We start from the raw sequence: 15,220 nt of genomic DNA, 5'->3' as shown, positions 1-15,220 counted from the left end.
AATGAGCCCGGCAAACACTGTTTTCGCATCTTCACGGATGGCTCCAGGACCGAGCATGGCTCCGGCTCTGTGGTCTACGTTGAATCCAGCAGGGCAAAACTGCACTTTGCTCTTGGAATGCATGCATCTGTGTTTCAAGCGGAGGTGTATGCAGTTCAAGAAGCGATGAACTTTGTTGTGGAAAACCGATGGAGAGGCAGTTCTCTATGTGTCTGCAGCGACAGCCAAGCTGCGCTTATGGCCTTAGACAGCCCCCCAACCACATCAGGGGTAGTCGAGCCCTGTAAATCCAGGCTGAACTATGTCGGTATACATAATAGCCTGATGTTAAGATGGGTCCCAAGACACCTGGGTATCGTGGGTAACGAAACCTCTGACTCCTTAGCTAAGATGTCACTTTTTGCCACTCCCTTCTGCGGCCATCAAAGCCACGGTTAGCAAATGGGCTAAAACAAGCGAGCTTGGCAGGCTGAGAGAGGCTGAAGATGGACAAAACTGATGTTACCTGGCATGTCCGATCGACTGTCGCAAACCCTTCTATCATTAAGCAGAGGGGAGTGCAGACGGCTGGTTGGACTGATGACGGGCCACTTTCTGTGGCCAAAGCACATGGAAAGGTTGGGCATCTTAGACAGTGTACTCTCCCCAGCTTGTGAAGAGGAGGATGAGACGGCGGACCACTTCCTGTGCGTCTGCCCCGCCTTCGCTCGAATCAGGTTTCAAGCCCTTGGCACTGTTGTGTTAAGAAACGACCATCTTGGGTCCTTGGCACCACAAGATCTACTCGGATTTCTTCGGAGGTCGGGTAGATTTAAAGAAAATTACAAGGGAATCCAAGTGTAGTACAATGGACTTAATTAATGTCTGAGTGCTGCACTTGCTAGTTGTCCCGATAAAAAAACAAAACAAAAAAAAACATAAATGCGTGAAGATTTGTTTCTTGTTCTTTTTTTCCGATTTATAACAATTCCGTAGAACATTTTATTTCCCAAATTCCCTTTAAATATACTTTTCGTGCTTTTTTGTTTTAAAAAAGATCAATTCGACCCGTACATTGGCAAAACATTCCTGTCACACTTTTTATTAAAATGTTTATAACCACCACATTTTTAAATATGTTTGCATAAATTAAAGACATATATTTATTATAAAAAAATATTAATAAGTTTCAGTTCCCCACAAATCCTAAAACTTTTTCTAAAACTCTAAAACAAAGTATCATGAAGTATAAACAAGAAGAAAGGCCCCCATTAATTTTTTATTAGAATATTTATTTTAACAGTCATCCCAGAAGCATAAAAATAAGTAAAAACATAAAAAATAAACCAAACAACTTAAATTAATTAATTGTAATTTTTTCTGTTATTTAAAATATTTAGTTAGCAAGTTAAAAAGAATTGTAAAGTTACATAAGTAAAAAAGTTAACAATGCATCACTTAATACACACATTGTATGTATAAGTACATGTTTAGGCGCATATACCTACTATAAAGATTATGTAGCGCTTCTCATTCAACCGGAAAAGTTGGCAACAGCGGGCGCAGAGGTGCCTAAGAAAAAACAACTATGGAGACAATGACACGCGATATTCGAGATGCCACAAAACTGCCTACTGCAAGCATAAATATACAAATGCATATACATACGTACTCAATATAACCTACAAATGGTTATGCCAAACCACTTTAATATTAGACGATCGTGAAAATGAAAAATTCTATACACCAAGGCAAGGGCATGGTAATGTACTACTTTTGGTGATAACACTGGTGGCAAAACTTATTACGTCCGGATAAATATATTTCTTAGACTAAAAGCGGGAGTATGTAGAAATATTTCAAAGGAGTATTGACAATATTTCTAGTTTAAATAATTCGCTTGCCTTACTGTTTACATTTAAACTTTGCAAGTGATATGACTTATGGCTTCAAAATATGTACTTACTATATCCTCATATAGCCTAGTACGTACATATAAAAGTATGTACATTCCATATATCTACTTCAGCTGTGACCTAATACCAAATTTAAATATTGAGTAAAAGATGTCTTCAAAATTAGGGCGCACTAAAAATGTCCCATGCTACTTCCGCTTATCAAAGCCAACTTTTATTTAATCTAGCACAGAACCGGATGTTGCGACAATACTGTCTGCCAATAATGACTCATGATACTTTGTATCAATGGGATAAGGATGAATTCCTTTATATGAAAAATTTTCTTTTTCATAACAAAAAAGTAAAAAATCATCCTGCATCCAGCCTGTCCGAATGACGAACAAAATTAAACTTGGATCCCACCCCGCCGAAGGCAAGCCTCTTAATAAAACGATGCACCTTTGCAGAAAAATAATTCTGTATTCACCAAATTATTCTTAGGGCATTAACTGTTTTAAAATTCCATGTTAATTATCCTTACAGCTCACGAATAACAAATTTAAATAAAACAAATCTAGTTTTTGTCATTTTTTGGCTTATTAGATTCACGGTTTCATATTGCAAAAATCTTATTTTGTTTTATTTATTGAAAAGAGGAATATTTATTTATAACTATTATTAATATTATATTTATATAATAAATATATAATTATAATTATTATTTATATTATACTATTATTTATAAATAATAATTTATTACGTTGCTAACGACAATAGCCGAAGGCCTTAGCAGCCAAAATTTTTCTTTTTGTTTTTCTCGGCTATTGGTTTAAGTAGTTAGCAATGGAAAGAAAGAAGAAAAAAAGAAATAATTATTATAGATTGTACTAAGTTTACTACAGGCTAGCTTGAAGGTAATAATGCATTATACCTATACTGGAAAAGATAGTACAACCGATAGTATGTGTTATAACCTATGTGTGCCAAAAGCCTATGAAGCTAAATTTTTAATTTACAGTGATATACAAATTTATCTTCTGCTCAAATATGAACGAGACGGTATCAATAAAACGGTCCGCGGATGACATATGGCAAAAATAAATTTTTTGTTTTTTGGTGGGACTGTTATAAGCTTACATGGCAAATTTCAGGGTGATATGTCACATAGTTGGTTTTCTGTGCTACTGTAAACAAGTCAAGCTCGAGTGTGTTCTTCGAATTTAATGATGGAAATTCAAGTTGAACAAAGAATTTATTTGAAATTTTGTTATTCCAACAAAATTTCGGCTTCAGGCGCCTTAAAAATGTTGCAGACAACCTATGGGGACTCTGCTCTATCGCGTGCAAGTGTTTTCCAGTGGTACAAATCGTTCAAAGTGGGCCGTACATCAACCCAAAAAACCACGCCAAAGTCGCTCAAAAATTAAGGTTATGCTGACTGTTTTTTTCGATTACGAAGGTGTGGTGCACTCGGAGTTCCTTCCGCAAGGCCGATCGGTTAACGCTGAATATTATTTAGACGTTTTAAAGCGTTTGCGCGAGAACATTCGTCTTAAAAGAAAGGAATTGTGGGACAACAAGTCATGGTTCTTGCATCACGATAATGCACCAGCTCACACATCACGTCTTGTTCGCGATTATTTGAACAAAAATAATGTTAATATCGTTCCGCAAGCGCCGTATTCGCCTGATATGACTCCATGTGACTTTTTCCTGTTTCCCAAGCTCAAGTTGCCGCTCCGTGGAAAACATTTTGAGACAATTGAAGTCATAAAAGAGAATTCGAAGAACACACTCGAGATTGACTTGTTTACAGTAGCACAGAAAACCAACTATGTGACATATCACGCTGAAATTTGCCATGTAAGCTTATAACAGTCCTACCAAAAAACAAAAAAATTATTTTTGCCATATGTCATCCGCGGACCGTTTTATTGATACCGTCTCGTTCATATTTGAGCAGAAGATATTTTCCAAAAATCTTACTTCATATTTGTAGCACACGACGCCAAAAAGTAATAAGTTTCAAGTGAACCCGATGAATTTTAAAACAATACGTCCGCCATATTGAATTTGCCATATTCGTTGTTCAATTTTAGGCACATGGCGTTCGAGAGGTATTTTTTTTTAAATAAATTCTCCACCCATAGAAACATTATTTAATCACAATCTGTTCTACTTCACTTAACATGAAATAACCAATGTTTGCGTGCATACATAAAATTTGGTACCAAAGGATTCTTTCACAAATCTGTTGTCAACTCGTGGCTAACTTCGTACAATGTGCTTTTCTAAAGAGCGGTGGATATAGAACCGTAATTTCAGTCATTTGAAGCGCTCAGCTTTGGGTGAGCGTGACAGAGAGTTTGCGCGCTTCAGCCGGCGCAGACTTCAGAAACTCTAACTCTAACTCTAATGACGTAAATTTATTTTATATAATTATTTATCTCCTTTCAGAAGTACGCACCACCTACCCATGGAATAAGTATTTAGTCGAACTGAATTCTATAGTCTCCCCTACCTAAAAAGGGCTAGTAGTAATTGCACTTTGTTCTGACATCCGAAAAATCTTGGTTTTGAAGTATTTTAAGAAAGCCGAAATAATACGTCGAATATCAAGCTCAGTCTAGGAGTATAACCATAATCTCCCATTCCTATCGCAGCTAGGAGTGTTTAGTTCTTCACCGCTGAACCGGTTGGCAAATTTATATGCAGTAAGGACCAATTTATATGCAGTAAGTTCAATACGAGATTAATAGTAACTGCACTGATTCCAAAAATAGTAGTATCTGTAAGAATAGCAAAGTCTGCTTTGACCCTAGATTACTCTATAGATCTTACAGGCCACTTTGCCTGCAATAAACATTTCAATACAATAGAACTATCTAACACTAGTTTATGCAGGTTCTGCTGTGATAAAGAGGAGTCCATGGATCACTTCATCACTAATTGTAAAGCATTACACCGGCAACAAAAAATCTTGCGCTCGTATCTACTAGAGGATGAATACCTACAAATGCTTCCTCCTAAGGAGCTGGTTCGATTTCTCGCAATACCAAATAACTAAAATTAAACACTTAGGTGCGCACAATAGATCAATCTGGTCACAGTGCATAAAGGCCTTAGCCCAACCCGTACAATGATTAGCATTACCATCAGTGTCTTGTATAATTTTTAATCTACCGAACAATATTTCTGTAGCCGAGGGCACCTCAATGTTCAAGTTTATTCAAAGAAGGTTGGATTCAATCGCCAAAAGTTAAAAGAAAAGTAGAGTTTTCAACGCTTGGCATTTCCATTGCATACATATTTCCTTACAATGCAAAAAAACTTTCAAGATAATTTTATTGAATAATATAAAACTTGTAATCTGTGTAAGTAAAATACATTTTTTGGTTATCATGACAAATTCATACATATATAATAGTACAAGATATACATTTAGTCACTACGACCAGCGCATTTTTTCGATCATCGACAAATATGCATGTATGTATTACCTGTTTATATTGTATTACTTATATATAAATGTTTCCATCAAATATATGTATATGTATGTACATCAACAATTCCTTGCTCGACATTGTAGCGATGATTTTTTAATGGATGCCCGCGACATGTATTATCCCACTAAAAACCCCCGTTATGTTGCAGTTAAAAGGATGAAAAAATTTGCCAAGTGATTCAACATAATGTGCAGAATAAGCATTTTTCGTATGTACTTCTTGAAAATTACAACAACTGATTCGTAATTTCAATAAAAGGTACTTTTCAAAGTGTAGTTTCCACCATTATTGCACAACCATAAACACAGGATGTTAAAAAAGAAATGTAAAATGCTTAAGGAGGTAAAAGTATGGGCCAAAAGAAGCAAACAAATGTTAATAAACATGGTTCCGCAAACGGTTTTGGAGATATGGCAAGCTATAATATTATTTTTGTTTAGCTCCTTTGTGCATGTTTTTATTGCACCTTTTTACTCGAATATTCTCATCACAGGTCCCTGATGTTTTGTGAAATTATTTTTGTTGAATTCGAAGAAAATTTTGCGTTGTCAGCTTTATACAGAAATATTTTCACGAACATTCGAGAGTAATAGGCTTACCAATTATCGATAAGAGTTTTAAGTATTCTTCAAGAATTCAAATATTCTTAATCATCCGAAATATAATTTCAAATTCAACAATTGGAAAGTTTTCATTTACTCCAGCTGTTTAGTCTAACGCGAAGCAAAAATAGTAAGAGTAACTTCCACTGGCACGTCATAGGTGATTCGGCAGAAAAATTGAGCCCGCTCATTCCAGGTTTTTCTTACACTAGTCAAATCACTCGTTGTTTAGACTGTAACGAAGTAACGCGAGGTTGTATTGATTTTTTCTTATATTGCCAACAGAATCTCTGTTTTGTCGTAATACATCCCGCCGACACATCCGTGTTACATCAGTATATCAGCTGATTCCATGAAATTCAAATTCTGAAATCCACTGAGAATCGGTTAATCGTCTGATGTTGGCCACACTTTCTGAATTATTTTCACCATGTCATTTCTTGTATGATCGTGATAAAGGATTGTCACCGAAGCGCGACCTCCTTACTCTACAGCACATTGGAAGAATACATCAAAGATTGCTTTATACCGGTTCATTGAGCAAACCGGTGATGGTGAAGGTCGTTATTTAAACCTGCAGCAGAAGCTCAAATTCTAGCGGGATTAATGGTCCTCTTATTTGCTCTGGAATGCTTCTGAGACTCTCTCTGTACAAAGTTGGTCACGGATAATTTTCTTCGAATTGAACACGTATAATTAAAGCAAAACCTGAGTCAATACAGAAAATCGTGCAAGTAACAAAGAAGCTGAAAAAAAAGAATAATTAGACAGTTCTGGCCCATGTTCACAACATTTTATTTATTTTACATTCTTTCTTGACCACCTTGCACTTATGTTATATTAAGCTGATTTACACTTATACATATATAAATACGCTTATATATGTAAATATATATGCATATATTCTATGTTTGCGGAAATTTTGTTTTCGCCTTGAAGACATTTCAGTCCGGTTTACATAAAATTGCTGTATGTTTATATATATCAAAACCATATAATTATTTTCATTCTATTCATTTTCAAATCACTGTTTTTTCCTTACTTGTTGTTGTTTTACAATATTAACTCCCTACAATTTTTCGTTTCTTTCAGACTATTGAAAGTCCCTGACACAAAGTTAAAAGGTTAGTGGAGTTGCCAAAGCATAGTCCAAGTACGTAGAATAGAGAAAGAGAACAGACAGTATTTGTAAAGAGTGTTTAGGCTAACGGCCAAGGGCATAAGTACATAGATAGTAAAGAACTAAAGAGGCGATTTTCTAGGCATTGAGCAATCAATGGGCATAAATGGCTTTTATGTGTGATAAAGTATGGCCTACAGAAAGTAAGTGTATGCTCGTATATGTATGTATGTATGGATTGATATGTATGTTTGTAGGCATATGCATAGGTATGTGTATGTTTGTATGCATATGTATAGGTATGTGTATGTTTGTATGACATGTATGTAGTTATGTGTAAATGTATTTATTATGGATCTGTTTGTTTTATAGCCCAGTAAAGAAGGAGATATGTGTATAAATAATTGAAGAATGGACGATATAGTCGCACATTATCTTTATTTGCTACAATGTGGCTCAGAAATGAAGTATCGGTCACCTGACAACAATGCTAAATGTAATAATAAATCATAATAAGTACATATATTTTTGCACATAAATAGATATGATCGTTGAAAACACACATTTGTTCTCTTTTCAAATTCGTAACATAGTTTCAATTTTAAATGTAATATAGTTTTGTATATTACTTTGTTTTATAAGTTACATAATTAATAGAAAATAACTTCTGTATTTTTACAATAGTTAAGCTGTATTATAATGTAATTCCAATTAGTTTTACCTATTGAAACTGTAGAAATATTTTACTGTATATTTAAATATGTAAATTTATTATATAAATATTTATCAATGCTTGCTTAAAATATATTTTCTTCCTGCCCTATATATTCCGGTAGTCAATATTATTTTCATTACAGTTCTCAAAAACTGTTGCATATTTTCAGGCTGATACTTGTCATTTCTAAATGGGACCATAAATGCGAAGAGACACATGCAGTAGAAACAATGCCGATTTGAGTTTATGAAAATATGATTTCTGAAATAGAGTTTAGAACCAGCACAGCGCTCAATACACTTCATAGTTACCGATGTTGAATGAACGACATGATAACGATATGTTTATACTATTATATATAACTGGAACCGAGACGACCATGACACCATGAAATATATACCATAAATGTGCTTTACCAACAGCGATTCGATGCAATGGATTCGATGAGTAAGCAATGTTTTTGTTTTTTAAAACTCTAAACTTACCTGGCCGGTACTTTTTAAGTATTGATAGGTGCCATGAAGTGTGTTAATATTATCACGTCCTGCAATTGGAAAGGAAAAAATTGTATAGTATTAGGAGGTGGTGCAAGACAAAGAGACAATATACGCCTATCAATGATATATGTATATGTACATTAGGGTGGTCCAAAAATGCATGGGAAAAAATTTATATTAAAATTTTTATGCTGCCGCCCCCCATAATGGTAAAGAATGAAAAATAAAAAGACCCGTATTTTTTTTTTTTTTAAATCAGACCATATTTAATGGTGCCGCCGGGGCTTTGAAATATCCCATGTATTTTGCATGGGAAAAAAATACTTTTTCGTAGATTTCATGTAAAAACCTGGAAAATGAATATATTTTAACCGGATACCTCAGTTTCTCTTCATAATTGGTCAGGGAATAACAACCAATTATGAAATAATTAATTTTTTTGTATTAACTATTTTTTATAGAACCCCAAAAAGCCCCCATAAAACGAAAATCTAAGAAAAAATCGAAAAACAATATTTTATATTACTTTTATGAAAATAGTTAATACAAAAAAATTAATTATTTCATAATTGGTTGTTATTCCCTGACCAATTATGAAGAGAAACTGAGTTATCCGGTTAAAATATATTAATTTTCCAGGTTTTTACATGAAATCTACGAAAAAGTATTTTTTTCCCATGCAAAATACATGGGATATTTCAAAGCCCCGGCGGCACCATTAAATATGGTATGATTAAAAAAAAAAAAAATACGGGTCTTTTTATTTTTCATTCTTTACTATTTTGGGGGGCGGCAGCATACAAATTTTTTTTTGGACCACGCTAATGTACATGGCACACAAATGTGCATGCAGACCTAAATAGGATGACACAGGTATTTTTCGTTATTTATATCTCCTCAAAGAAAAGACAAGTTATAAAAACACTAATTAAAATACTTTAAAATACATATATACGTAATTAACCCTTTGTGTAACTTTGTACGGTATATCTATCGTACAAATTTTTTCTCTTACTAACAAGACTTTTGTTAGAGAAGTAAAATTTTTTGTTAATATAATAAAAGAGATATATAACGTTTTAAGCCAGAAAAAAACTACAAAACTAGAAAAACTTTAAATTTTTTGATATTATTTAAAACTTTTTACAAAAAAATAATTCATAAAATTTGATCGATCTGTTTTTCACTTTGAGCCAGATTTTCAACAAGAATTAAACATTTTTGAATTGAAACGAATGAAATTTTTAATAGAGTTGGCTTATTATATACCTTTTTTCTTCTAACAAAATATATGAATAAATTACATGAATACTATAGAAATAAGATTTTTCCTTTTTTTGTGAACTTTTTACGATAAATCGTACAATATTCGCGGGGCTATAAAATCTAAAAGAATATGTTTTTTAATTTTCTTACACTTTCAAATTATTTGGCACTAAGGAGTTAGGGGTAGTCAGAATTTTCAAAAAATTGAATTTTTTTTATTTTCTTAAAGTATAATATCATAAATGTTGTGTGAAAATTTGAAATGCATCCGTCAAATACTTTCGAGTTATTCAACAATTAAACAAAAATAAAAACTTTAAATGAATTTTTCTCAAAACTATGTTTTTTGATCTGGTGATCACTGTAAGTTAAAAACCTTGGCTTGGTAGATTTTAATAAAACTTATACTGCTTTTGAAAAACATAAAAAATTCAAAAATTTCGATTTCTTTTAAACACTTTTCTCGAAAAACTGAAATATATTTTCTGAGACCGCCATTGTGTTAATTTTTCACAAAAAAGCTTCGATCAGGCACAAGCTTATCCATTAATAAAACTAATTTTTCTTCCCCGATTGATTTTAGAAGAATTTCCAAGGTCCTGTGATGATCACCGCAAGGGACTTCTGGAGAAACGGGTTTCACACTAACAGCGATAACTTTTACAATTATTAATTTTTTTTTTTAAATTTTGCTAAAGTCCAGTCGAAATATGATGCATTAATGCTCTGTTTTTATATTTAGTTTTTAGTTTTTGTAAAATAATCTAGCAAAAAAAATTATTGAAAATCATCACTTTTCCGCGCCTCTGACTACCCCTAACCCCTTAAAGGATACAAAACCAGCAATTTGATTTTTTCCACCACTAATATGGAAAATGAAAACAAGAGCACACACGAGCACGTGAGAAAATCATCCGAAAATAAATAAGTTAATAATACGCCCATGCGTCGTAAAAATATGCTCAAGGTCCAAGTGTACAGTTGATATTAATCCAACATTTATTATTGACATGATATTGATACCATTTTTGTAAATAGTTTCCAACAAGGCATTTCAATCGACCATACTACATCTACGCTTTCAGTAGTAGAAGAAGGGCATTTGTTAGCGCTACTACCACATTTTCTATAAAATTACGCTTACATATAAAAGTTGTAGCCTTTAAACTTCTGGAATAATAAATTGAGTATCGGCATTTTCTTTTAGAAACATTTCTTAAAAAATAAGTATGTCATGTATTTTGAACCCTGTTCGCTTATGTTTCTTAAGAGATTTAAATATTTCGATGAGGTGGAAGTATGTCAGTGTTCGATGTAATTCTTTCGCAGTATTCGAGTAATGCTAGTTACATAAGCAAAAATATTTGCTTGCTTATAGCACTGAAAATTTACCGCAGTTATGCTAAAATTACGCTCGAGAATACTAATGTTTCAATTAATAGCAATGAGCACAAAGTGGCACAAAATTAATCACCCTATTGTAAGATTTATAATTTTTGCTAATGGTTTCATACGTCAATCATATTTGACACTTTGAAACTAGCCAGCTCCAGCAACAGACGAGCAATGGAATGCGAAAGGTCAAAACATTTTTTTCATTAGTAAAAAAGTTATTCAAAAACAAAATTGTATGAATAATTGGTGTGCCACCTTGTACAAGTAAATTCTGTGAATGTTAAGATTTTTTCCTGTTTGCCATTTGGTCGCTGTCACTGTAGCTCACTCTTTTATTTGCAACTGCAGAGGCTCGTCTACAAACAACTTTCGTGCTGGGATCACGCTCGCTTTGCTTTGACAGCTAAGATGAATACTTGCATGCATTTATAAGAAGCTTTTTACGCAAACGCATCGCGTAGGTATAGTTGGTTGGTCGCGTGTGTTGACAAACAGCAGGTACGAACAAACAAATTTATTCAAAAAATTGTGAATGCGAGGGAAATTGGATTATAATTTATACATTTTACTACCTTAATATTATGCAATTTAGCCATTCAATGATTTCGCTGGCAAAGCGGTGATTGTAGCAAACACTCCATCACGCGTTGCTCGCGTTTCGTCAGCTGAATGGGACACGAAAGCTGTATAAAAGCAGACCTTAAGCTGTGGCATAAAACTATAGATCCCTCTAATTGTGAAATAACTGTATAACAGTTTGGCCTAACCAACTTTAAAGGATGGTGCTCATAGAAACGGGAATAATGCAAATTTCGCTTTAAAATTTTTACCACATATTCTTGAGTAGTTATACTAACAATTTATGCAATAAAAAAAGTCGATTTTTTGATAAGTCTAAACCGAGTGTCGAAGTTAATAAGAAACAAATCGTAGCCGTAATAGAGTCTGATCCTCTTGTGAATGTGTTATAGAATTTGAATATTGAATATTTAGACTTCACGCGAATTGAGCTGTCGATGGTTTTAAGACTATCGATTCAATCGCACTAAATTTGTTTAGTTTTCTATTCACTATTCACAACAATTTGAAATGCAAGCATCCGAAGTAAGATGATGGGTCTGCTTCTTTGTTGATTTCCTTTTACTACTTCATAGACCTGGTAGTGTCCAGATTTGAGACCCGATATAGGAATGAAAAACCAAAAATTATAGAAAATGTTTTTTTTTCTAATAGCGGTCACTCTTCGGCAGGCAATAACAAGCCTCCGAGTGTAGTTCTGTCATTAAAAATCTCCTAATAAAAAGCCATCTGCTGTTAGGAGACGGCTAAAAACTGTAGCTCCGTCCATTAGTGGAACAACATCAAGACACACAGCACAAATTAGAGAAGGAGGTCGGGCAACCGACAAAGGAATTAAGCGCCAATTATATATGTATATACATATGCATATGTGTAGGTCAATTTGCATGGAACGATAGCGTTGGTAGCAGACTCGGATTCTACATAAGATTTTAAAAACAAAGTCCATTAGAGAATTGCTCTAAAATCAATTTTGAGAGCCTAAATTTTAAAAGAAGATATCTTTAATTAATACGAGGTTAATATATCCTTATATTATTTATTAATAAGTCGCACGAAGTTAATATATCACACCCTATCACTATCGAATACGATGTATAGTTTGGCAACTCACCCACTCTCTGGGGGAAAATTATTAGAGCACGATTGAAAATTAATATCGTATCCAAAATATATCCCTGGCTTTGTACCTTCAAGCTACGCCTTATTCCTAAGTTTACAAACGCTGAATTTCACTAATGGCGATCATGGCATGAAAATGCCATTAATTAGTTTTTTTTTTTTGCCGATAAGAAATGGAAGTGCTGCGAGTGCGAAATTGCAAGTTTTCAAAAAACGTATATCTAGTTGGTCACTTTTTTGTTTGTATTACAAAAATTACTTCCTTGCTGGCTCCTTATTAACATCCAGTTTTAATTTCAAAATTTCAATCACTAGGAACTCAATTGTAGGGGGCGTATAAGTAATTTTAGAAATAGCCGCAGAGATAAAACTGAAGGTTACGCTGGATGAATGAGTAATTCGTAACTCACGCAATTTTGCCTGTTGCGGTTTATCAAATTTATTCCTACCAAACGCACGCCGGTGACCGGTGACCGATAACCGATAACCCTTCACAATGTAATCAAGGTGAAAGACATAACGCGCTTCCTAAAAAAAATATCACCGTCAGCTTCTTGGCCGACAGACTAACATAAGCATTCTTCGGCTTCGATTCACCCCGAGCAGTCTACAGTTTCGACTGGTTTCTGATATATTGTAGTAAGTCCAAGTTTCGTCTTTGTCAAGCAAAATGTTTGGGTTTGAAGTGTAAAAAATGAAACGATTCGGCCGTGGCAATACTCTGAAATGGCATCACTTAAAATTTTTGGAGAAAAGTAGTTGGAATTTTAAATCTTAAACTCAGATATTTGAAGACAATTCAAATCGGCAAGCAGTAACTCTTCTGAAGGCAGCGATTTGTGTTCTGATTTTAATTGATCTTCAACTGAGTTTGCCATTGTTTACGAGTATTATAGATAAAATTAGAATTTAAACTGTAGGCCGTTATGGTCATATGCATATATGAAGAGTCTGCATGCAAGTTTACATATTCAATTAACATCCTTTGAATCCAAACATCAAATTTTGCACTTACTTGATGACTCCCTTGAATTAATATGGTTACCGGTTAAGCCGAGTGCTGAGAACTCCGAAGGCTGCAATTTGATTTCCATCTCTTTGAGGCGACTATTAAGTTTATTTGTATGCATAAAAAGAAAAAATGTGCAGGAAATTGCTAAAATAGCGATGAGTTCAACGGATCTGTAAAAAAGACAGGTAACTACATAAGTATATTTTTGAAAGTATATATATGAATGTTTATGAAATAACAAGCCTCAAATATTCAAGGGAGAACAATGCAAGAACAATGGCTCTAAATGATTACTTACACCTGAAGCCTCCTTCGGAAAATGTTCGCATTTATCATGCCTATAAGAGGACGATGAGGAGATATAGAAACTTTTTAGGACGTAGGGTCTTTACTAACGGAAAATGGAACTGTCTGGCTTCAGAAGAAAAACTTTGCATTCTCCAACATCATTCATGAAACTAAGTCGAAATTAAATTCCGTCACGAAATAGAATAGAACTGATGTGGTTACATTAGAGTGTTTAGGGAAAAGAACTGGCAGGCGAATTGGCAAACTGCCGATTCGCGGGCCTTTGTACCGTAGAGTAAATTATTTGCATCAAAGTGATTAAGCGCGTCTCGACCAAAACTCCCCGTAGCACCGTTCGTACAACTTGATTAGCTGCAGAACAGTAAAGTGTTTCTGGAAAAGTCTGCAAAGGGTGGATAGCTATCTTTTTTACCAAACTGAAAACGGAAAGAGTTTCGTGCCCTGGTGCCTGGTCAATGTGGATAGCATATGGCCATTGTCTAGAAATCGAAGACAATACAGAGAAGTTTCGCCTTGTTTGTCCGGGTGCTTCAATGTAAAACTGTTTTAATTGGGTGCGCTGAGTACTTTTGTACTCGACAAATTTCAGGTATGTTTGCAGAGTGGTAAGTAAAAAAAACACCTTATTCTCCATTTCCCTGCACATACATATATCCTTTTTGAGGCCTTAAGTATCGCGGGCAAGTATGTCGAAGTGTTTGAGTATCTTGTTTTTCCGACCTACTCAATTCCACCTATTTATCTTAAATTTTTGGTGGGCTACATTTTACGGGTCTTCTGTTATTTTTACTTTTTCAGAATTGCATATTTGAGCAGCAAAATGCCTTTAATTATGTGTTCAAAGGAGTATTATTTTTTATATTTAGTTAAAACCCAAACACTAATATTTAATAAAGTCTAATTTTAATACTACAAGCAATTGAAAGCACATAGATATTTATGAAACCAAAATATGGCCCTTCAAAAACTGATCGACAATGTGGCAATGCACAATCTAACAATACGGCTTCAAAATTAACATCAGCAAAACTATGAAATCAAATGAAACTATGAAACTAAGAAACGCACTGTTTAAAAATGAAATTCAATAAATTGTATAAATAATTAAAACAATCCGGGTGTCAAATGAAAGAAATTTAAGAAAGCATATTTAAAAAAATATTTCTTAAGATGGTTGCCACGTGTTTTAATTATGTGTTATTAATTCAATTTAATAATTA

General features: G+C 33.9%; 1 protein-coding gene across 1 annotated transcript in view; it reads right to left on the bottom strand.

The window, feature by feature from the left end:
- Positions 1–15,220, bottom strand: part of LOC129241643 (heparan sulfate 2-O-sulfotransferase pipe-like) — an 86,430-nt gene that overhangs the window by 56,196 nt on the left and 15,014 nt on the right. The window contains exons 2-3 of the mRNA XM_054878080.1: positions 13,695–13,861; positions 8,306–8,364 (exon numbers count right to left, since the gene is read on the bottom strand). Of these exons, the coding sequence (XP_054734055.1) occupies positions 8,306–8,364; positions 13,695–13,861 (226 nt within the window). The remainder of the gene's footprint in view (positions 1–8,305; positions 8,365–13,694; positions 13,862–15,220) is intronic.

This window comes from Anastrepha obliqua, chromosome 3 (genome assembly GCF_027943255.1).
Source record: "Anastrepha obliqua isolate idAnaObli1 chromosome 3, idAnaObli1_1.0, whole genome shotgun sequence".
NCBI classification, from domain to species: domain Eukaryota; kingdom Metazoa; phylum Arthropoda; class Insecta; order Diptera; family Tephritidae; genus Anastrepha; species Anastrepha obliqua.
The sequence above is the reverse complement of the archived record's forward strand: the minus strand, read 5'-3'. Positions and strand labels throughout refer to the sequence as shown.